A 26,076-nucleotide genomic window follows, 5' to 3' on the forward strand; every position below is an offset into this window, starting at 1 on the left:
TGAGCCTCACCTTGACATCTCTGTGGGCTATGTTCATTCCATGCAGATGCTGGATGGCTGTTCCAATGTCTCTCATTATTTCAGAGGCCTCTAGAAACAGAATTTGAAAGAAAGGTCACATTAACATTCCCACCACACTTCAGAGATGCGCAACAAGGCAATGTTTCTGACTAGCAACTAGCTTGTTTACAGGGCTAGTGTCAAGACGGGGGGGGGGAAAACTAAAATTAGCCCCAACAGCTGTGTTTTGGTTTTGCAAATGATGCTTCCCCCCCCCCACCTCATTCTTCTTAAACTCTGCTCTCTTCTGGTTCCATGCTCAGAAGGGAGGGATAGAAATGACAGACACTCCACATATACAATATACTAATCACAGTACTTGTTTCTGTAGTGTGACTAATCAGTCTGTACATAAAATAACCATACAGATGATTTATGGAAAATATTTTGAAACAAAGACGATAGTGTTTGGAAGAGTTTCAGGCTAGAGTTGTGTGACTTCTGTTCAAAGAGTTCTTGTTATCCCCACGCTCCTGAAGGTATCTGGTTGAGAGGTTGCATGTAAGGGTCTTTCTTTGATGTGAACTACTTGGCTGTGTTGGCTTCTTCATCACACAGAGACAGCTTGAAAGAGCAGAGGAAGGGTTTAGCAGTGTCTAAAGTTGGGAACTTCAAATCTGGGGACTGAATCTGTCCCTTCCAAGTCCCAGCTCTGTCCTCTGGGCTACGTCAAAGGCCCGTGCCTCCTTCAACATAACCCTACTTCTTGGTGACGCTGTACTTTTGTACAGATCTTTTCCCACCCTAAAAAGCTGAAATGTCTCTCATGGCTTAACTCCTAGTAGCAAGAGCTTTAAGCTACAATCTGTGTGTCCACCAGTGGAATGATTCCCCCCCTCCCTGCACATCATCATTCTTCATAACTGCATTCAAACCTTGGAGTGAGGCTTCCTATCTCTAATCTAATTAGACCTACCACTCCATAGGTTGTAGAACTATGGCCTCAGTATTCAAAATGGAAAGGTACTCATTTGAAAAAGGATACAAAAGTTAAATACCTGCTTATATTGGATCTGAACAACTTAAGAATGAAAAAATAAGAATTCTATCACAAATTATATCTCAGTAGACACAATCTGATGTGGGTTTTCTTTCCAATAATCAAAACAAATAAACAAACAACCTTCTGTAAACAAAATATTCACAAAAGCATTGTAATGCTCTACCTTTTTCTGTGAATGCTTGGTCTCCTCGTTCCTGGATCCTGCTGAACAGCTCCCCTCCCTCCATGCTGTGAACAAAGCATGCACATACATAAATGATTCAAATGCAAACACAGAAGGGTTCTCATTTCAGAAACTAATTTTAGGAGTTCTCATTTCATATCTGTTATGTGTTTCTAACATCAGTCTTATTGCTCTCAAATGGTGCCCAAAAGCTGTTGCTATGGTCTTATCAACATCACAGAATATCTCAGTAAAGAAAAGTACATTCTATGAATATTTCATGGTGTGCACTTCCTATAGTCCTTCCACAAAGTCTATAAAAGCCCCCAAGAGCTTGGATGTTGCATGTCTTTGAAATGTTCCTATAGCTGAGGTTAGAGAAAGTGTGGCAATGTGGATGTGATACTGTGACTTCCATGATTGCTCTCAGTTGGCTACACCATTTAGGGCACACTAGGAATATCTGGAGTCCATGTTTCCTGTCTCTGTTACAGCCACATTATAAGTATTACAAATTATCAACCATTCCCTCATGGTCTCATTTGTAAGTCATGTTCAAATAGCAAGAGGCTGGAGAGAGATATTCACAGTGACTATACCAGAATTTACTTCCCTTGGAGAATGCAACTAAGATCTTTTTTTCTTTTAGCTAACTTTACTTGACCACAAGCTGGAAAACCAATCCATTATTTTAAAAATGCTAACACAGCAGGAGACAGAGTACCACTGCTGCACTTTCAGTCCTACTTCTCTTCTTTTAGCCATCACCCCTGATCACTTACAACAAGGCTAAAAGCTGTGGCTCTGGTTGGGGGTGGGAGGAGAAAGAAGGCAGCCTGCAGAAAAGTTAGTGCAATGACAGTGCCTGTGCTCTCCACATGGCTTCCTGAGTTTGAAAGCAATCAATCTCTTGGTTGAGACCCAGAAACCCTGGTGTGGGATAATGTGATCTTTCTACTGGTTTACTTACTACCTAAGTTATATTTTTCGTATAACAGACAGACAAGCAGACAAATACAGAAAACACACACGCAAATCATGCATGCACATTCCTTGACTAGTTTGCAATCTTGTGTTCAGGCTATTTAAATTCAACTGTCATCAATAAGGTTTAGGCTATGGTTCGGCCTAAACCATAACCCTGCACCAAATGCAAGCACACCTACACACCTGCATTGGTATCTGTATGTATATATGCATGTCTGAATCAGGAAGAAAATTAAGAGCACAATGAGCTTTAAAGCCTGAGGTTTAACATACAGGCAATCTTGTCAGGAGAGCTGAATCACTGCTGTTAGCTGACCTCACTGGAAATGAGCACAACAGACAGTAAGTACTTGCACGGAGGCTAACACTAATCCCTATAGTTCTGATGCCATCAAATTTCTTGAATGGGTAACAAAAACAAGAGAAGCAGAGAATGAAAGAAAGGCACTATTGAAGAGGAATTTAAAACTGGCCCTATAAACACTCTCAAAATAAAACAAAACAAAAGGAACTTGAAACATCCAATAGATACAATTATGAAAAAGAGACAAAAGTGTCAGCATGTATATAAATGTAGATCTATTTTATTTTTAAAATCTCCCAATGCATTCTAGCCCAAACAGTTTGTGGTCTGCTTCAGAAGTTGTACAAAGACAATAAAGAGGAATAACACACTGAGTAGAAAAAATGCTCTCATTGTGAACAAAATATACAAAAAAATTAGATGGTCCAATATAACATAGTATCAAAATATAAAAATTACATAGATGGGTTTGAATGGACCTATTATGACGCCCATTTGATGCATTGCCCCTCTTTGCTTTCTAGGTAAGTATGCATATATTTTTATACTGCTTATCTAGTGAAATTATTACTCTGGGTAGTGTATAGCCCCTGGAGAAGGCCCCGAAGAACTGTTTAATAAATCTACATTTTTATACATCATGCAATTTTCATCTCCTTTTCCAATCGGACCTATAAAAGCTCTGTAAAAAACTGCACATGTGTGTGCATGAACACATGTATGTGCAGATACAAATGTGTGAAAAGTGAAAAGAAAAAATGTGTTCGAAGCAAACACACTGTATGTTGAATTAGAATGTGAAATAGAAAAACATAGACAGACGAAGCCCATATCTAGATGTTTAGAGATGACTGTATTCTTAGTGGGGGGATTTTTAGTGGGTGGGGAGTGTCTGGGGATTTTTTATGTGCATGTGGGTCTGGTCTCTGGGTGTCTGTGTGAATTTCGTTATACAGTATGGGTATACTATGTATATACTTACAATGACAATAACTTATATATCTCAAACTGATTGTGGGGGTGGGTGGGAATCAGATATTCCCTTACTTCATAGTCAAGATGAATTATAAGAACTACAGAATTAAAAACCCAAGCACTGTCTCCACCCTTACATTTCCAGTTTCCTGACAAGTTGTAAGGTCAGCAGGTAAACTGAACCAATCAGATTAATTTATTCATTATTTCTGATCATGTCTGTACAGGAGCTTACAAACACATACACACCCTTAAGGACCTATCCTCCACAGCACGCAAGGAATATCAAGAGAGTTAGGACATGATTTATTCAAGTTCAGGAGGAAAAAAGTGAGTGGAGACACAACAGAGTTACACAAGATCACACAAGGCATGGAAAAGGTGCATAGAGACAAGGTCTGATAATACTAGAACATGAAATTAAGTTAGATAATGGGACACTCCTGGGAGATGAAATGGGATCCTTCTTTACACAGCACACAGTTAATTTTGTGGCATTTGCTAGAAAATGGGGCAATCCTGTGGGGCATCTTAGGTGTGCAGAATGAGTACACTCCACATCTAGAATCACACCATCCTGTTTTGGTGTCTCCACTCAAACTGAGGGCTGTTGGGATCCTCTTTCCTCAGGCATCTGTGTGGTGATTTTTGTTGCTTGACTGGCAAAAGACAGCAGGCCCCCAGAAGCTCAGTTCTTTCTCATTTGCAATGGGTGCAAACTACATTAACCACCCTGGAAATGTACTAATTGAACAACGGAAGGTCATATATAAATTATTGATTGCTAATTGAAGACTGTGCATAAATTAAATAGTTCAATCTTTGGTTCAAACAGATAGATCAGACAGCATCCCCCGCAGAGTGTTTCTCAGTGGGGAGGATAATCTCCCTCATGTTCTCAGAAGCTTCCAGCTGAACACTGTAGGACAGAGGATGGTGGGTTAGACAGGCCCTCTTTCAATATTCTTTTTACTGCCGAGCACAGTTCAGTTCATAGCAACACAAACTTCTGGAAACAAAGCAGGAAGCTCTTAATGTGGAGCAACTCTTGACATAAGATGTGGCTTTTACTTCTTCAGGCCCAGAATGGACTCAGACCCCTGAGGGAGCAGTCTCACATTGGCACTGGGTTCTCTGGATGAGGTCAGATTTCTTTTTTATAAGGACCAATAACCACTCAGCAAAATGCAGAGAGGTGCAAATGCACAGTACAGAGGCATGTGCAGGCAAGGCTTTTTTTCCAAGTTTCCATCTGCTTCTTTAAAAGCAAAACATCATGATAATTTATGATACCAACAAAGCTCTAGAGGGGACCGAAATCAGGCTACCAGTGTTTTCTAAAGAGGTATGTGATGCATTATACAACTTGTACAATCTTCTAAACATTCCAAGACATGAATTAAGAGGGAATAAACTTACCACTCCATTATGATTAGGAGGCATCTTTTTCCATGATGTATATTCTCATAAACATCCAGAACATGGACAATGTGGGGGCAGCCAGAAGCCCGCCAATGATGATCCACCTCCTGTCGTGCTTTTGGGCTATCGTGCAACAGCTACAAAAGGAGAAGAAATGGGGACTATGATCAAGCCTTCCTTTCTTTTGAGACTCTGTTTGCTGTCCTTAGCATTAATGAAATTTAGCAAATATTTTTGCTACTGTCAAGAACTGATTTAGGCAGACAAATGTTGTGGAAGGCAGCCCTTCCTGATTTTCCCCAGAGCTCGTTTGTAGATGCTCAATTGGACATCTGCTCTGTGGTTGAGAACAAGCAATTTCACACAACAGGATCTACTATGTTAGACAAAAATACTTCCTGCAGTCCTTCAAAACTGCTTAGATGAAAACTAGAAACCCCTTTGGGAACACTCAACTACGTCCTGAAGCTCACGTTGGAACAGACATGTTTACTTACCTCCTGTCCAAAATTTTGTGACTAATGACAAGTATAGAGAGACCAATGCTTCCTTGCAGAGGTAAAGCAAGGAGTTGTACATGTACTACTGGTGGGATAAAGACACAGTCTATGTGGGATGCAGAATTTTCACAATAGTTACTAAGAAAGTGCTTTCCCTCAATCCCCATGTCTTCTTGCAAGTATATCGGGTCTCCCACCAATCCTATCTTCCACAAAATTTTCATCTGTGATTTTCCCTCCTTATGTTTTAAGAAAATGTGGACTTTCTTATCCCTTCTTCTCCGAGCCACTGACATGCTAGATAGCTCAGTAGCTGCTCATCTGGCTGCGGAGCCAGAGATTTGGGGTTTGATTCCCTACTGTGCCTCCTTGACAAGGGCTGGACTCGATGATTCATAGGGTCCCTTCCAGCTCCGCAGTTCTAAAATGATGATGATGATAGGGCAACTATTAAATACAGTAATAGAACACCTGCAAACTTATTCTGCTCAGGGCAAATGGGTTTTTTTTTGTTTCTCTCCTTGAGGGACTCAAGATTGCCTAACAAAGTGATCAGTCGGATTTAGGACATCAAGAGCTGAGAACCACTAGATTAGCAGATACGCCAGTCTTCACTCAAATATTTCAACTATTTTTTAAATACTGTGCCATCTTAGATCCACCTTAGATCCTTTTAGGAGAAAAATGGCATACAAACATTTAAACAAACAAACTATAACAAAAGATGCAAAGGCTTTATTATCCTCCTCTCTATTCTGGAAGGCACAAAATAACCCTTCTCTAGTAACCTACATACTTAATTTAAGGTTTAAAAGCCTTAGCAACAACAACAAAAAGTACAGAAGAACTGCAGGACTTTTTCCTGACAGCAGAAAATCCCAGTCTGAATGGAATCAGAAGTGTTAGCTCTTCAGAAAATATATGGAAGAAGTGCTTCTCCCTTCTAGCTAGCAAAGAACTGGGAAATGCAAACAGCACTCCAAACAACTAAGCCTTCAAATAACTAAGAGTTGTTAAATATGCAGTGACTTTATGAATATGCCTTTTGAATTTTAAACTAACCCCACACATACCAAAGGTCGCTGCCTGTATTTGTATGCTTCAGTCCCCATTATATGCTGAAACAAACTGATTTTGAAATATCTAAAGCAGGTCAGATCAAAATAGTTCAGAGCACAGAGGAGTTGCCATTGTCACAAGAAGTTTGACTAAGAAAAAGGTTTGCCAAAAGACTGCCTTTGAAAATACTCAGAGAAGCACCAGAGTTTTCAAACATACTCATGTACTTTGGAGTTTGGTGTATGTGTACAGTGGTGCTTCAACTTACGAACTTAATTGGTTCCGGAACTCTGGTCGTAACTCGAAATGGTCGTAAGTCGAAGCACAATTTCCCATAGCAATGCACTGAAATGCAATTAATCTGTTAATCCGTTCCAGCTGAAGAAAACAATCACAAAAAGACAAACAAACAAAAAACAAACCCAAAAACTTCAAGACCCATCGGAAACGCGATTAATCCATTCTGGCCGAAGAGAAAAAGAAAAAGAAAAGCAAACAAACCATGCAAGACCCATCGGAAACATGATTAATTTGTTCTGGCCGAAGGGGCGGGCGGGAAACAAAAGCAAACAAATTGTGCAAGGCCCTTCGGAAATGCAAAAAAAGCAAAGCAGAAAGCAAAAAAAAAACCATGCAAGACCCTTCGGAAATGCAAGAAAAGAAAAGCAAAAAGCAAACAAACACTGCAAGACCCATCGGAAACATGATTAATCTGTTCCGGCCGAAGGGGTAGGTGGGAAAGAAAAGCAAACAAATCATGCAAGACCCTTCGGAAATGGGGGGAATCAAAAAAGAAACAAACTCTGGAAGACCCATTGGAAATGGGGAAAAGACCCCTCAAAACAAACAGACCCCACAAGACCCATCACAGAATAGAAACATAATCCCACCACCCATCCCAAAACCACACTGCAAAACCCACCCAGAACAGTTTTTCGAAAGCAGAAAGCAGCACCTTACCAGGCACCCTGAAGCCTCCTCCGATTGAACACTCTCTAACCATTAGGGTGAAAGAGGTACAAAGAAGCAGCCTCTTCGCCACCAATGGCTAGCAGTTTGAATTCCCCGCCTTTTCCCCCTGCCTTTTCCTGGTTGTAACTTGAAGCTCCAGTCACAAGTCGAAGCAAAATTTTGGGGCCAGAGCTGGTCGTAACTCGAAATGGTCGTATGTTGGGACGTTTATAGGTCAAGGCACCACTGTACTTTGTTCTCAAGACAGAGGGGAAAAACTTATCCCTTGGAAGGTGGAACCAAGATAACTCAATTTCTATGTTAAGAAAATCTGGATCTTACAATAGGTTGCCATGTTGCATATTAACCAAACCAAACCAAACCAAACCAACTACAAATACTTCTCCTAGATACAGAGAAATGTTAAGAAAAACATGGAAATATTGCCCACCATAAATACAAGAATCTTATTCAGTCATCCTGCTGAATCCTTAGAATTAAGTACTGTTCCATACCCTTTCAAACATAGTTCTACTGCTGCATTTAAAACAAGAATGAAAGCTAAGACTCCATATAGCTCACTTCTGTGTCCTACACTCCACCTTATGTTTACTCTACACATGTGGAATCACTGTGCTGGATTCAAATACGCTCATGCTTATAGTAGATTCACTGAAATCAATGGAACGTACACTAACCATGATTAAATTAGGCCTCTAAACATTATTTTTTGTATTTATGGGGCCTCAAATGAATGCTTGAGGAAACTACATAAAGGTTCTTGAACTAAAGTGAAACTGCACTATGCACAGTGATCACATACACTGGTAAGATTATTATCGGTTTAATAAAAATGGACCAGCCATATTGTACAAAAACCAGAAAGAAATAGCAAAGATTGAATCAGACAATACTTTTTCTGACAGTGAAATGAATTTTACAGCACTTTCTTGCACATTTGGTCAGACATGGGTCCCAAAGAGTTCAATGGGGCTTGATCCCAGATAAGTGGATATAAGATTTCAGCCTTACTGTGTACAAGAAATTACAGTTTATATATGAATACCAAAGTGAGAGCTTACTCTTTGGTGCGAGCAGAGAAGAGAGGTTAATCTATTTTTAATATGTGTGAAGCAATCTGTATTCTCTTCATCTTTCAAAAGACAAGTCATGATTTTTCTGCAGCAAGATAAACACAGAAGGTTTTAAGGCATTTCTAAGAGTCTAAGATTCTAAGAGATGTGAAGATTATCTATGATTTATTCTTCTTGTATTCTTATTTTTGTTTTCTTATTCTTTAATTTTTATTCTTATTGAAAGGGTGCCATGTTATTGCTTGAACAGACATATATAGAGACTGCTATTACTGCCTGGCCCAATGACAATGGGTCTCTGCCATTTAGAAGCTACTGTTTTCAGCAACAAGTTCTCATAACCTGCTATTCTAAAATATTATGCTTTGAAACATAGGAGTATGATTTCATTGTGATTTTTTAAAAAAAGCTTTACCAAAGTTTATATCACATTTAAAGACATCAGATAATTTTGGTGCATTTTGACAGAACAGCCTGTTCTGTGATCCTGTCCGTATGGATTTCCTCCCTGTCTTTTAGTGTTTGGGTCTGTCACTTGAAGAGCTAATTAAAAGTTCTTACACACACACACACACACACACACACACACACACACACACACACACACACACACACACACACACACACACACACACACACACACACACACACACACACACACACACACGTAACATGTGATGTTTATAAACCACTCGATGTAGCTTTGCTTTATTCAAAATTTGGAGAGTCACCTTGAAACACCAGCACTAATGCTTCATGGTCACCACAAGCTCAGTTTCAGACTTTAGTATCTCATTTCCTCTGAACTGTAGTCCCACTCAGACATTACTCCTAAACCCGTGTATTGTTCAAGTAATACTGGGGATGCACACAAGCCTCCCCTCTACACTTCACCCCACCCAGAAGTCAACAAGAGCTTCAAGTGTGGAATGCAAAGGTGCCTGTAAGCCATTTCAGTCATTTGTTGGAACCTTGACAAGGCGAACATCCAGATCATGGGAACCCTGTAAGCCCTTTCAGCTCACACAATCCAACACATGCTCCTTTTGGTTGTTGTGGGTTTCTGAAGGTTGTTCTTCCTAATGTTTCACCAGCCTCTGTGGCCGGCATCTTCAGAGGACAGGACTAACACTCTGTGCTCTGGTGCAGTTTGTTTGGGAGTTGAGTATTTATGGCTGTGAGATCAGTCTTCACAGTCTGGGACTGGGAAAATTAGGTGGCCCTGCCGACTTTTATACCAGTGGTTCAAAAACTTAGCAACCAGGTATTTTTCGACTACAACTCCTAGAAGCCTAGTCAGTACAGCCAATAGTCAGAGTGTGTAGGAACAGAAGTTCAAGAACATTTGGGGCCCTCAGTTTGGGAAGCAAAGGCTTAGAAGGTTAGGCGACATGTAAAATGTCTTCGTAATAAAATGAAACATGAAATATAGATCGTGTAGGGTTGGAATCAAGAAAACAAAAGCAAGACATGAAATCTAACCTAATTAGATCAGACAACAGGCTAGGCTGTTATCAGCCACCATGGAGCCCAGAAACAACACAACCTACTGCTGCCCTGCCCTGAACTACCCTCCCTTCCCCAGAGACACAGGCACTCTATTACAGTGGGGTCTTGACTTGAGAACTTAATCCGTATTGGAAGGCGGTTCTCAAGTCAAAAAGTCTGTAAGTCAAGTCTCCATTGACCTACAGTGCATTGAAAACCGATTAATCCCGTAACAGGCCGTTTTTGTTCCATTTTGGTTTTTTTCTGGTCTGTAAGTCAAATCCCAGTCTGCAAGTCAAACCTAAATTTTGCGGCCAGAGAAGTCTGTAACTCAAAAAGTCTGTAAGTCAAGCCATCTGTAAGTCAAGGGTCCACTGTAATATGAAGAAGTGTGATTCTATGCCTGAATGCTTAGGAAAAATAATAATTAAAAAAACCAAGATAGTTTTAAAGGTGCCACAAGTCTGTTGGTTTCTCTTTTGATACAACAGCCTAACATGACCACTACCTAGATTATCGTACATATGGACTGTTCGGCAAGCGTGAAGAAAATTTGATTTTTTTTAAAAAAAGTTTTAATAAAGCTTATTTTTATATTTCATTTTAACCTCTCCATTTCAGGTTACTGCTAACAAAAAACTTGATTAAATAATGCTTAGCAGCAAATGATTCTCTGCACATCCTCCTACATGTGGTGACTGTTTTGATCAGTACTTTTTTTTTAAAAGCTGTTTCTTCTTACATAGAACATTACCAAAAATACTGGATTGTCATTTTGAAGCCTTGATGCCTGCACCACTGCCTCTCTCATCTCCTGGCCATAAGCCCAGGTGTTTTCTCAAGTGACAGAAATTCTCTGTTGTGATATGGTGATGACAGCTGCCTAAAGAAAAGGAGTCAAGCAAGCAGAGAAGACTTCAGTTGTTCTAGAGAGTGTCTGATTTAAGCTAAATTAGTTTGTTTGCATCCCAATTCATTACTGATAATATACTGCATAATTTATGTAAAACTGGAAGCCAGAAAAGGCACAGAACAGTACCTGAGAATCAATTTACAACAGCAAAACGGAGAACATTGCACAGATGCACAAATCTTAAGAACAACCGTGACAGAAATTAGGCTTTCATTTTAAGGCTTGTTTATATGACCTAGATTCTGACCCATCATATGGTGGCTTCAGTCACTGCACAGTTAAGGCTGATGATGGGTTTCCATGTTATCTCCCTCACCAAATGGATGATGGAGTCTGTGCTTCTTCTCTTTGGCAATCTTGTTGTTATGGTCATTATTTATGATTACGCAGTTCTTTCTCTCAATTGTGCCACCTTCTGAAAACTTGTGGTCTCTGTGCATTTTATCCAACTGGACAATATCCAGAGACAAATATGAGATGGAAATCGTGATGTTCTAGCCCCTCCCCTGTCTTGGGCAGAACTAGCTTTTGTTGGAACACGTTTGATCTTGGAATGTGTTTCCCAAGGGAAAACTCTGGGCAGTACCGCTACAGTACTATTAGGGGCCTGCCATTTAAACAGACTTAGTTTAATAGCAACATCCTCTCTTATATGAATGGATGTAATTTCTATGGAGATCAACTTGGAGAATTGATCTGGTTCTACACTGAGTCTGAGGCAATGTTGCTGTTGACTGTTGGCTTTGTTATTCCCCCCCCCCAAAAAAAACTTATCTTCCCTCAAGTTTTTCAAGGAAAGCAAGGGTAGTAGAGAGGTTAACATGCCAATCTAAGACTTAGGAGGTCTAAGTTCAAATTCCTGCTCAGCCACAGAAACTCACTGGAGAGTCCCAGTGGGAAACCAGTCCTTGAACATCTGACACACCTTGAACACCCTACTGTACTAGGATTGCCAGAAGCAACACAGAGAAACATAAGAAGTTCAGTAAAGTTAGACTTACTTTCCTCGGCATTGTGTTTCTGCATCTAACAAGCAAAGGGGAATTCCCAAAGAGGAAAAGCCATTTAGACCTCCTCTCATTCAAAATTGAGGAAGCTTTTTAACTTAAATTCTCTTCCAAATGAGCAGATAAGGTGAATTGCTTATCAAGAGAAAGAAATGTTGTAGGCCCTCTCACCAGAGTACTGGGCTTTGAATTTCATTCTTGAAATTTTAAATGTATTCTATTGGCTCTGCGACCGCGACCGCAAAATAAATATTCCTACTGGCAACACAAGTCAAGCAAAAACATGCCGTTTCCAACTAGAGACAACCTTTCACTGGCAACTCCCAGTCTACCCATGACAACTGCTCTGGATATTTTTTGCTGTAAACCCAATTTTTGCTCTAAATCAAAGGTCTTCTTTCTGTGTAAATGTCTATAAATTCAAGGAGTTATATTAGACATCTAACTGAATTCGTATAGAAAAATCACCTGAATTGCCACTCGAAAAGTATCACAATAATAATCCTAGAGCTGGGCTCTTTCTTTCAACATGGACACTGAATGAATCCCTGTATGAAGAGACCAGGAAAATAGCAACATTACCCCCTAATTCAATGTCTCTGCAAGCAACATCATTGGTTAGTGTCACTGTGCAGGTAACAACTTGGCACTACTTAGCTCATTAGAGCAGGATCATACCATTAAGAGCTTGAACTTAAAAATGTGCAAGGCAGTCAATACCTCTGACCTATTTATTTTTCATATCAGTGTTGAAATTACGTGAAATGGAAAACTCAGATTAGCTATCGGTAGTTGAAAGATCAGATATATACTTTTCTGACCAATTAGTAAGAAAGTAAATAGATGTATTCGTGAAGGCTTTCACGGCCAGGATCTAATGGTCGTTGTGGGTTTTTTGGGCTCTTTGGCCGTGTTCTGAAGGTTGTTTTTCCTAACATTTCGCCAGTCTCTGTGGCCGGCATCCTCTGCAAAGTAAATAGAATCTGTAGTTTTAGTTGTTAGACGTTTCCTCTTGGGATTGATATTTTATCCATCTTATTTTACTCTGTCTTTCGTCACATGAGAGTGTGAGTAAGATGCAAGTAGGAAGCTTGTTTCTCAATGGATAGAATTACCAGGGAAAAGGTTTAGGATAGTGCTTCAAAAGTCAACTCTTTGGTTTAGGTCACGGTGATATCCCTCAAGAATGACTCTTCATTTGTTGCTAATATAGCAAAAATAATATCTGTCATCAACCACTGAAACTATTTCTGATCTCTATAAGTGATACTCGTTGCCTATTTTCCTCTTCCAGAGTTTCAGGGAAGGTGATTATAATAATGCTTCATTAATTAAGTTGAATGTTTGTATAGAGGGGAATGTTATGCCCATTCATATCCACTGACCCCCCCCTTTAATTCATACTTGCAATATTTGGTCCATTCATTTATTTATATTATATTATATTTATTTATTTATTCAATTTATATACCACCCATCTAGCTAACCTGGCCACTGTGGGCGGTCCACAACAAAAAGAACAAATATTGAATCATAATTACATAAACATAACTACTCAAAATAAAATGAACATATCATCAATTAACTAAAAACAACGGCAATTTAAAACAATTAATAAAAACAAGAAAACAGAACTGGGAACCTAAGTGCTGAGTTGATCACTGCACTCTGTAGATGTAAAGTCTGGGAAGGCCTGTCTATATAACCATGTTTTAAGAGGTCTCTTGAAATTCTCCAGTGAAGGGGGCAGGCGAAGTTTGGGCAGGAGGTTATTCCGTAAATGCAGTACCATCACAGAGAAGGCCCAGGTCCTAGCCTTCTCCCTCTGGGTCTCTCTTGGAGTCAAGGACCTCAACCATCCAGTCTGATAACCGAGTGGGCTCCTTAAATAGCCACTGTAAGGGGTCAATGCCAGTGTGGAAAGTGTGGTTTCTTCTCTGACTAGGTCTACTCTTTTTCTAACAATTATTTTAGAATAGAGAGGAGAGCAGAAGGCAGTTTTGAAGAATGAGGAGGAAATAGATCTGAAGAGAATAGACCTGTCTGTGAAAAAAAATCACAGTTTTTAGTGGTCCATAAGAGGGAGAGGTCGTTCTCAGTCTTAGTATTGTCTGAATTAGGTCACTTCATCACAGAGCCCTGGTGCATGCAACCAGGTTTAAAAGATCTCATTAAAAGGGGCTCATAGTCATGTATGGAAGAATGAGATCAAAGCACCACCTAAGGAAATGGTTGTTTCTGCTCTCATGGGTACCACAGACCGTTACCCCAGACTCTAGCCGTGACAATAATGAGAGCAACAAGAAGACAACTACAATGTGTCAAGGAAAAGAGCTATTGGCCATCTCCAGCAAAAGGGCTTTAGGCAGGTGGTCTTGTTTGAGTGTACATTACTTAGCATCAAAAGCAGCTGACAAGTGGCTTATATTCTCAGCAACTCTTTGTGACAAGGCCTCTGCACTGTGGTATCTTTGTGCTGGTATGTCTTAATCTAAATTCTCTGGGTATACCAAATCCAAAATATAGCAGATTAGCAATGGGTTTCAATGATGCAGCTTGAATTTCCCAGCAGTATCTGCTTGTTTCACCAAAGAGTAAGCAAGTAGGTTGCCTGGCAGTACTCAGAACTCTCCAGTCGTGGCTAAATGCATTTTCCACAGTACTATTTGAGTGTGGATGGGTGGGCATTTTCTTCAGTGACAGAGAGGAAAAGAGCTTTGTTGGTGCTAAGCATCCATTATATGCAACTTATGAATGAGAGCAGGGATTGCCAAGAAACCACAGTGTTCTTTCCACCTAAGCAGTTGGCATTAACCCCAAAGTAGTCACAACTGTGCTGGTACAGCTGCCATCGTCATGTGCAGAAACTTGATGTAATAATGGGCTCCAGGAATACCACCCCCCCCCAGCTTCATCATCATTCAGCACTGTCACAAGATCAATACACCTTGATCTTGTGACAGTGGCTCTACAAGATCAATGCACCTTGGCTCCTCCTGACCCTTCATCTTCCCCTGCTCCCCCGACAAAGGCTTTAATAGCATTTCATTGGAACACATACTAGCTTTCCTACCGTGTCCTCAAATTCCAAGCTATCTCTGAAGGCTACAATTCCGCTGAAGGCAAAAGCAATATAATACACATGTTGGCAGAAACTAGCAGTGCACTGCAGACACTGAAATAATATATGGGGTAAGACGAAAATGAAGCAGCAGCCTTACAGTGACTATCATGTCTTCCATGTTCCCCCATCAATAACTAAGCTGCATTACATTTTGCTTACTTCAGGAAATCTTGCTTTCTGTTAGGCCCTGCAATGACTACAAAATGGAAATCTGGTGCCTTTAGCAGCACAACTTTTGAAGATAGCTCATTGATTTATCCACTAAGTGGTACAGTTAGTTCCCAACAGGGAATCCTGTTTAGTATTACTGCTTGCTTTTAACATTATCATCTTTTGACCTTGAATACAGGATAGTCTGTGGGGAAGCTCGAGTATCAGACATATGATCTATTCTCGGGATACTTCTCAAGTTGGGGAAAGGGACAGAAGAAATCCAGCAGTTTAGTAACAAAGTTCTTCTTCTTGCCTTGTCCCTACCTCCTGGAGATAATGGGGAAATATTGGAATAGTGCAGAGATTCTGATTAAGGAAATGCGTCAACATAGCAAGCAAATTTTTTTCCACAGTTGCTGCATATAAAGTGCACATTCTCCTTATGCTCCTTAATATACTCCCACTTAGATGAGTAATCAGTGAAAATGTTCTAAAAGAACCTGCAATTAACAGTCCGATTCTAAATATGTTTACTTTCAAGTAAGCCCCATTGAGTTCAACTACTTTCTTTGCTCAGGACAGCAACCCAAAGAATTGTTGGTTAACAATGCTGATACATACTGGGTTGGGGGATGATCATTCTTAAATGAAGTTCATTAATTTATCAGCCTACACAAAAAAGATAAAAGCAAGGTCCAATATGGAAGCTTTCAAGATTAAGCGAGCATTTCTTCAGGCAGAAGTCATGGCAATAAAGCAAGAGAAAAAAAAATATAAAAACCCTGGCCAAAACAGAATGATTAAAGTGAATGATTATGAATAAAGCAGTCATAGAGCTTTACTCCCAAGTTCCCAGTTTGCATTTAATGAGGAGATATTTGGACCTCTAAACGTTATGTCTGTGTTAACGAAAAAGGAATTGGTGCTTTAGTTCTCTGTGGGGGACAGCCTTTGTACCAAAGCAATAATCATAATCTGCAAAAAATCTAAGGAATTGAAGCAGGGATTTAGCTAGGTTAGTAAAACAATTCCCTTGTTCCTTATTTACCTGTTCTGTACATTTAGCAAAGAAAGTTCTGCCTCAAATCCTCACAGCATCCCTAATAGGTACAGGTTTCCCTTCATGGGAGGAGGGATTAAAAACACAGTTTCCTGGCAGGCAACACCAATGTTAAGAAAGGTACTCTACTACGAGAGTAGTATTACTGTACATCCAAAAACTCTTTGCCATCTTGGGTACAGAATGTGAACAGGCCTGTCACATATAACACTGTGCAAACACTTCATTCCACCTATTAATTCTAACAGTGTTGATCTCCTTTAAAAATCGAGGAGTAATTTTGTTACCTGACACCAGCAACTAGACTTTCAAAGATCATATTAACCTCTGGAACTACAGTATTAACACATGAATTTGCTCATCCACTGAAACATCACTCTTTGATATTTAACAGTTGTTTGTAAGCCACCCAGTATCCCACTTCTGTAAGATGCAGATTTCAGAAGCAATTTAAATATGAATAGTAATGTATGGAAAGATTAGTCTTTTGGATGACAGCTCCCAGAATCTTCCATGGTATGGGGATATGAATATGAATATCAGCACCACAGGTTCCTGTGAAACTCAGTTCCTTCCACCTCCCCCCCCCCCCGAAACTGGCAGGTCAAATTACAGGTTGCTGCATTGTGTGTACGGCCAACATAATTTTCATAGCGCCAGTTCATAGCCCGGCTGGTGTTTCCCCACACAGCTGACCACTGACCAGCTGAGTGGGGAGACTCATCATCCCGCCTCCTTACCAGAGTGGTAGGCTGTGCGGGGAGGTAGTGATGCACTAGCTGGCTGCTTCTACGATTGGCGTGACAAAAATGATGCCTGCTGTACGGACTGCATGCAACCAGTAACTGGAGCCGCTAGCTGGGGTCCAGTTATGCACATCCCAGGTACCTGTGGTGCTGGTATTCATATTCAAATCCCCAGGGGTATAAATATGAATATACCATGTCTACTCCACACCTTATTTTTCCTGTGAGCGCCAAATAAGTCCCTTAACTGTACTGAGTGCTGGAGCTTTAGCCTGCTGCCCTGTTCAGTATTAGAGATCATTCTTTCTCTTGGGTCTTTGGATATGCCAAAGGAATGGAGCCACCAAAATGCAGAACAGGGAAGTGCCTCTTTTTTCACACTGAGCTTGGGTGAAGGCAAAAGTAACCATGAAGAGATGTGGTGTCTGGACAAGGCTCTTCAATAAAGATGACCAGGGAAGGGGGAAATAAACCTCAAGAGGAAGCCAGCTAATGGGAGACAGGGATTTTTTTATGCAGGGCATTTGTTTTACAGTAGTTAGGCAACCAGGTTACAATCCCAAGCTAAACATGTCTGAAAAAGGACATCGTCATGTATGTGATCTTGGCAAGATTTCTAATGGTGATTTATTTATATATAAGGCCATGGTCACAGCAGTGAAATGTCCCCCTGTAGTTATGCAACTTTTAATCATATCCCTACCGTGCTTTGAGGTCATGTGGTATTTCTTCTAGGACGTGTGCCCCAATGTGTTTCTGAGTTACTGAGTCATTTCCTTCCAGTTCAAGAAGTGCCTAGAACTTCTTGTTGCAAACATTTGACTGAAGCTAACCAATGCATCAACAGAAACACTGAGGGGGTAAAAGAGTACAGGTAAAAACATTTTAAAAGGACATGTGTGGTGACAGTAGTTTGAAAAAAAAATTGCATGAGATCATTCACACACACAGCAACACACCATTTTTAAAAAAACATTTGCAGCAAAAAAAGTAGAAGCATCTAGCTGAGCAAGAAATGATCTGCAGTTAGCAAGCTTGCCAGGTAAATGATTTGGGAATGGCCATGCATCATGTGACCACAAATTTAAATTGCAAAATTAAAGGGGGAAAACATTTCATTGGTGTAATCACAGCCTAAGTGACACCACTTTAAGTCACAGTTGTTTTCTTCAGTATACATCCACTCCATGACTGGGCACATAGTCATTATTTCAATCCCTGGCAGCAATTTGCTGTTGTGACTTGTACAATTTCACATACACATGCATAAATCACCTATAGGACTCTGGCTGTAGAATTTATTGTAAATAGTGATGGTTATAGGGATCCAGGAGAGTGTACAAGGAAAGCTTACATGTCCCTGTTGCACTCACAAAATTCTAGCTCAGGCATGTCTTCAATGGAATCTAGTTGCCCAAGCACCTTCTTTGGTCTTGGCTATGAGCTGAAAGCCTAGTCCTCCTATGGGCTAACAAGACGTTTATACCCTCTGTCTCCCTGCATTATGGAAGCTACTTCTGGAAGCTGGGCAGGGAGGAGCTAGAATGTACAAGATGGTAGGCAAGCAGCCCTGATTCATGGGAGGAGGACCGAGAGGCCTGTTTCCATACCTACCAAGCATTTTTATCAGAAGAACAAGGAATCTGCTCAGGTATGGACATACTGTATATTATAACACAAAGATGACTGAATGAGGAAAGCTAAGCTACAGATAATAAGAAATTTTTCATCTCTAAAAGAAAAGAATACAACTCAAAATGTGAAACATGACCAGTGACATGGACTGGGGATATTCACACTTTCCCCCAATTTCCACACATAACATGATAGTCTGTTCTCAAAAAGGACCATCTCCATCAGATTCACCATTTAAGGTAGAGGTCCTCAACCCCTGGTCCACGGCCAGGTGCTGGTCCATGGCCTGAGCCGGATCCAGGCCGCAAAGACAGACTCCCCCCCCGCATGCACTCACCCACACACAGCTGATTTGTGCATGCGTGTGCGCTCCAGCACGCCCGTGCGAATGCTGCACCACCTTTTTAAAAAACATTATTTTTAAAATTTTCAAAACAAAACAAATACATAAATGCAAAATACTTACTATACATTCTAAACCACCATGCACCCCATACCCACGGGACCCCTTGGAACAATACTTTTAATATGAAATTCCTTTCCAAAATTGTATTGATTGTTGTTTAGAGGCTTTCCCCTTTCCTTTCACTAATACAAATTCAACAAATCTTCCCCAAACAGAATACAAATATTTGAACTTCTTTCCCTTCTTTTCATCTTGAGTTCAGTAGTCAATTTATCATTTAATGCAATGTCCTGCACTTCATTATACCAATCTTCTAATTTATATCGTTTTTATCTTTCCAGAATCTAGCTATTAATATTCTAACACTTGTCATAAAATTGGAAATCAATTCCTTTGAACAATAATCAAGTTCTATCTTATCAAAAATTGACAACAAAGCAATTTTAGAATTAAATTCAATATCTTTTCCCAAATATATCACATATTTCCTTTAAAATCATTTTCCAAAATTTCTGAATCCATTTACACTCCCACCACATTTCTTCATCACATTTCCAACAAGCCTTAGAACAGTCTGCATTTATTATATTCAGTTTCACCTGAGTCATATACCACCTTAAACTAATTTTAAAAACATTTTCCTTTATTCTTACTCTACATTAATCTTAAAACTCTCATCCTCCAAATTTTTATCCAATCCTCTGTTTTAATTTCTGTCTTTAAATCATTTTCCCAAATTGATTTCAAACCTTCTGTTTCTGTCTCTTTTTCTTCTTGTTCCAAATTTGGTTATAAATTCTACTTACTATTCCCTTCCTCAAAGCATCTATCTTCATGTGATGACAGAAACTGTTCGTACTTAGTACATTCTCTACATTTGTCATTAGTTTTCAGCCATTCATTTGTCCAACTATCTAACTGGATATAACTATACCATGATAATTTATTAGTTTGAAGTTTAACTATAATCTGATCCTTCGATCTCATTTTAATCATCCAATCCTTCAATCTGGCAACTTTTTTATCCTTAAACAAACCAGCTTAAACTCTTCAAGTTTGCTGGGAAATTTTCTATTTCAGTCACTAATTTCAGTGGTGAAGTAAAGGGACATAACTTCTTTTTATATCTATTCCAGACATTTAACATGTTTCTTTAAAAAGGGTAGTTCACCTGATTTATTGTATTTCTTTTTACTACTTTAAACAAATATTTTTCAACATTCCCATTTATTTCTGAGGATTCCATATCCCACCAAATTAACCTTCCTTTGTTGTATATAATATCTCCAATAAATCTTAACAGGTTTGCTATATAATAATTTTTTATATTAGGAATACCTAAACCTCCATTTTTTGAGCCTCATACCAGTATCTTTTATATATTCTAGATTTTTTACTTGATTACAAAATCCATTAATTAATCTCTGCCAATACTTAAAATCATCTTCTTCTAATTGTATTGGGAGCGTCCTGAATAAAAAAGTAATTTTTGGTAATATTTTCATTTTGATTATGGCGATTCTCCCAAACCATGATAGTTTTAATTTAGAATACTCCTGCAACTTGTCTTTAATATCACTTTTTAATTAATTAAAATTTTGTCCTTTAATTTTTGAGTTACTTTAACTATTTATACCTAAATATTTAATATAATTACACATTTTAAAACCATATTTATTTACAAATGTTTCTTGTTCACATTTATTATAATTAAACATCATTATTTTTTGCCAATTAATAGTTAATCCTGTTGCGCATTTTCACAAGCGCTGCACCACCATCTGCACATGCGCACAAGCGCCCGCACAAACACTGTGCCACCCTTCACGCATTTGCACGAGCACGGTGGGTGCCCCACCTTCCCCAGCCGGTCCGCGGGGTGAAAAAGTTTGGGGATCCCTGATTTAAGGGGGGGAAGAGAAGAGGTGAGTGAATAAGGCTGAGCAGTAGTATGTTGATGGGCATGCAGGTAACTCAGTAGTCCATTACAAGCCTAGAAGATACAAAAACAGTGGGGAAAGGTTAGCTGATCCTGGGCATGTCAAGGTGTTGAAAAGTCACACCTTTGCTTTTTCATTTCTCCCATCCTTTGTGCATTCTTGATTCTTTTTATTCTGAATTTCTTAGTCCCTTGTTTGACAGTGTTTTTCCAGACATTTTGGTTTTGAGTAAAAGCTTCCCAATTTATATGGTCAATATTCTTTCAACATTGTCTTCAGTGTATCCTTGAATTGTTTCTTTTGTCCACCACACGTGTAATAAACTCCCCATGGAAGATACATTTTGGGAAATGGTCATCTAATATCCTGGTGACATGGCCAGTCCAATGAAGTTGTCATTGTTTCATGTTTGTAAAAAACTTGGTCATCTGGGTTTTCTGCATGACTTCAGTGTCATAGACTGTCCTGCCACTGAAGTTGAGAATTCCCTAAAGACAAGTGAGATGAAAATGACTGACTTTTCTCACACGGCACTGATAGATAGTCCACACCTCCGCTCCGTAATGTGGAGAAGAAAGAACAACCATTTTGTACATCTTCAGCTAAAGAGAAAGACTGATTCCATACTGACTCCACACAAGGGACTGAAGTTTTTTGAAGGCAGTCCTGGCTTTAGAGATTTGTAAGGGCACTTCATAGAACACAGTAGATACAGTGTTGCCAGAGTATGTGAATTTATTCACTGCAGCAAGGGGCTGTCTGTATATTTTCAGAACTGACTCCTCCCATAGTACACCCAGAACAGGTTGGCACATTAACACCATCTTATCACTATTATCAATGCATGTAATATAAAGCAGAAGGCACCATCAGACCACCTGAAACAAGGAAGTGCTTCTCCATAATGTGTGTAGTTTAGCTGTGGAATTTGCTACCACAAGATATAATCACAGCCATCAATTTGACAGCTTTAAACAGGGATTAGGCAAATCTGTGGCTGATAAAGCTATTAATGGCTACTAGGTATAATGGCTATGAACTACCTCCAAAATCTGAAGCAAAATGCCTCTGATGAGGAATGACAGTGAAAGTAAACAATTGCCTTCATGTCCTGCTTGTGGTCTTCCCAGAAGCAACTGGCTCGCCACTGTGAGAAGTTGTTGGGCAAATGGCAACTAAGTTTTAAGCTACTTGAACAATGAGTGATAATAGTGATGGAGAAAGAAGTACAAGTTCAGCAGTAGAGGTCCCAGAAGACAGGAAAATTAAAAAACTACAAGAGGAAGTGATGAATACCCAACAAGGAAGAAGGTTCAGTTCTTTAAATGAGACCTAAGCAATGTGCTGACAAGGAAAAACTGAGTGAAACAAATTACCTTTATATAGAACTCTCTGACATTTTCCAAAAATCTTTTCACCTTTGTTGACTGCTAGGGAACAAAACATCTTAGATATATCATTTGGATGCCCTAGAACAAGAAAACTGTTTTAGGCTGTTACAATAATCAGGTTGCTGTGATAGATTTATGTAAATAACACTTTGCATGCCTTTTGGACTTATTTCGAAATCTCTCTCTATCCCAAGTAATGGTGGAGCAGACATTAAGAAGAAAACATGTTTGCAAGATATTCCTCCTACTGCCTCTTGTACAATTCTGGCTTGTTCAATTTTTGCATCATCTGTGCCCTCCTGTTTTCCTGCATCAAAGATGTACTAGCCTGCTGGCAAAGGTGTGTGGGCACAATCTGTCTATCATCCTTCTATACAGATTTATTAAAGAGAAAGGAAGAGACGTTTTATTACATATTCATATAAGTGAATATGCCTAATAATGCTATGAAATGACACTCTTTACGCAAGGAGAGATGATAAGAGCTATAATACGGCTCAAGAATAGTTGGCCTACACATAACAAAGACAGTGAGGATTACAGTAATGGTGCTTAACATGTTTATTTAGTTTATTAGTATTAGTAAGGCTTCACTAGTCTCAATAATTACTCTTATGACACAGAGCAGCAGTACACCCCATACTGAAACTAAAGGGATGCAAAGTGAACTGTAGATCTGAAGCTAAGAAAAATGACCAGCCTAGGGCCAACTCATGGGTCCACAAAATGAGATCAAAATCAGCAATCGGAAAAGACTCAAGGATTAACATGCAGTTAGTTTGCCAGGTGTTTTTCTGTTACAGATGGAAAACAATTTGACACCCTTTCTGAATGCTACGTTTAGATGTAGCTCAGAGAACACACAGCTTCTCAAATGCACATCACTCTACTTACTTACGGGTACCTTTTGAAGTTTGCTTGGTGGAACAGGAAGTCTACCACAAACTTCACAATGCAATGTATCCTTATTTTGCCAGGAGTTCACAAGGTTAAATTCCTTGCTCTACAAATTAACACTAACTTCTCAAGTCTGTGTAAAATAACTGCCCTAAAAATATGAGAATACTGGACACAAGGAGAAGGATAGGTTAGTACAAAGGAGGTCCTAAGAGCAGAAGCTTTCTTATGTCTAACGTGTTAAGTAGCAAACCACTCCTAACTAAATGTTTCCTATTATCTGCCCAGTCAGAAAGAAGGGCATTACCTGTATTTATTATAGTTAGTTTAGATTAAGTGGTGCCCCGCATAGCGAGGTTAATCCGTTCCGGATTAACTGTTGCTATGGGGAAACATCGCTATACGGAACGGAACAACCCATTGGAACACATTAAACTTCGTTTAATGCATTCCAATGGGGCCCAAAACTCACCGTTCTGCGATGTTTCCCCATCCGGCCGCCATTTTCGCGCCTTCGGTAAGTGAGGGCAGGGCGCGAAAATGCTGCCCGCTGCCATTTTGGGCATCCGGCGGCCATTTTGGAACCGCCGATCAGCTGTTTTAAAAAAATCGCTATGCGAAAATCGGTAAGCGAAATGCTTACCGATCGTCACAAAGCGATTTTCGGCCATAGAAAGCATCGGTATGCGATCGCATTAGCGATCCCAAAAAACGGATCACTATGCGAATTTGTTGTTAAACGGTGCGCTCGTTTTGCGAGGCACCACTGTACAGTGGTTCTCAAACTTGGGTCCCCTGATGTTCTTGGACTGCAGCTCCCAGAAATCCTGGCCAGCACAGAAAGTGGTGAAGGCTTCTGAGAATTGCAGTCCAAGAACATCTGGGGACCCCAATTTGTGAACCACTTGTTTAGAATAACTCTTTTCAACCCACTCCTCTGATTTCATCTGTGTCTTAACATACAGGACAGAAGTATTTGTCCGTACCTCACAAGTGGATGATATGTTATTATAAGTTTATAAGCAATCAGTCACCATCGAAGTCATATCAAGTTGAAGACTTTGCCTAATGTCCATAGCAGGATAAATTGGCGCATGTGTGGTACAGTGGACCCTCGACTTACAGACACCTCCACTTACAGACTTTTTGAGCTACAGACTTCTCTGGCTGCAAAATTTAGGTTCAACTTGCAGCTGGAGAATCGACCTACAGACTGGGAAAAAACCAAAATTGAACAAAAACGGCCAGTTACGAATTAAACGGTTTTCAATGCATTGTAGGTCAATGGAGCCTCGGCCTACAGACTTTTTGACCTGCAGCCACCATTCCAATATGGATTAATTCTGTAAGTCGAAGGTCCACTGTATACACATTCTACATTTAGGTACTGACATAATGGTTGTGAGGAAAATAGGACCCTGATGAAAATGTTAGTATTGTTTGCGGCTGTGAAAAGATATCTCTCTCCACTTCTACCCTGAAGAAAAGAGTCTGAGCCAACTCAATTCTGCTTTGTGAAGCAGTGACTCTTCAGAGATTTAATTTCACCCTTGTGACTGATGTCGATGGGACTCTGCAGGCATGTTTTTTAAATGTCAGTGTTATTAAGCACTGCTTCTCTTGAAGAACTACAGTCCCATAAGTCTACCAAGCCAAGGGAAGGATAAAAGGGATCTCATCTGCAGACAAAGGACAAAATTGATTTTAAAAAAATCAGTATCCAATACTTATTGGGAGTCTCCCCCAACTGGATGCCATGCAGACACACTGACTGATAAGTCCCATCACCCACAGCCATCATGAACATATGGGCTGCGATGATGGGAGTTTCAGCCTGAAACAGAAGGTATACTAGATTGTAAAAGCTTTAGACAAAGATAGTGAGGTGAAAATGGGAGGCAAATGTGTATCTAGAAAGCAAACTCAGTTTCTGAGAAAAGCAGTTCTCAAGAACTCTACATGTCCTGATCTTTCATATAATAATAAAGGAAAGGGAAACTGAACCTCAAGCCTGAAACAAATATATGTATAACCAAGATACAGACCCTGAAGCAGTGCAATACAGAGGAGAAATACTAGCTACTGCTGAGTCACCAGTACAGGTTGATAATAATGAACCATTATGGCACTGAAACAAGGTTAGATGTGGCAAGTACAGTACTAAGCTTAAACAGAGGTTGCAAATCTTCACTGTCCTTTCCTCCCTTCTCCCACATAAAAATACAAGAATAGAACAGATAGAAGCAAAAGAACGAAATGGTGGTACAGAGTGGATGGAGGGTGGAATTTTAACATTTTATTGAATAATTCCAGAATTACACAGATCCTGGGAATTAGGCATCGGAAATATTTCTCTAAACACATTAGTTCCGTTATGATACTGAAGCAGAATCAAACTAGATTTTACTATGCAGAGGAACCCACGATGACAGGCCAAAACATTCACAGCAGGGAGCCGGAGAGTGAAGGCTATTTGTCAGGGCCCAGAAGCCTACACATAAACATACCAAAATATAAGATTCTTTCCACAAGACATTTAGATTCATTCTGAGCATAAGCCTAGGACATATGGGCACACAATCTGCATATCTATAGGTAACCAATAGATTAGCTTAGTTGGCATCATTACCCAATGAGGGATTGGATCCGAACTAGGGGTACAAATGACCAACAGAATTGTAGCATTTCATGACTCTTTGTTTGTGTTATTATAAAACATAGGTACACTGTATTTTCAGGGTCTTCTCTGTTTTTAAGAGAAGTCCCCAGCTGGCCTTTGCTTTGCTGCTATTCAATAA

The 26,076-nt window shown here is 39.7% G+C and overlaps 1 protein-coding gene across 3 annotated transcripts in view; it reads right to left on the reverse strand.

Annotated features, from left to right (window-relative positions):
* MAPKAPK3 (MAPK activated protein kinase 3) overlaps nt 1-26,076 on the reverse strand; it is an 89,361-nt gene that overhangs the window by 14,607 nt on the left and 48,678 nt on the right. For all 3 annotated transcript variants that reach the window (XM_072989801.2, XM_020788732.3, XM_020788740.3), the window contains exons 3-5: nt 4,912-5,051; nt 1,227-1,291; nt 11-90 (exon numbers count right to left, since the gene is read on the reverse strand). In XM_072989801.2, coding sequence (XP_072845902.1) covers nt 11-90; nt 1,227-1,291; nt 4,912-5,051 — 285 coding nt within the window. The remainder of the gene's footprint in view (nt 1-10; nt 91-1,226; nt 1,292-4,911; nt 5,052-26,076) is intronic.

This window comes from Pogona vitticeps, chromosome 2, assembly GCF_051106095.1.
Source record: "Pogona vitticeps strain Pit_001003342236 chromosome 2, PviZW2.1, whole genome shotgun sequence".
In the NCBI taxonomy this organism is placed as follows: domain Eukaryota; kingdom Metazoa; phylum Chordata; class Lepidosauria; order Squamata; family Agamidae; genus Pogona; species Pogona vitticeps.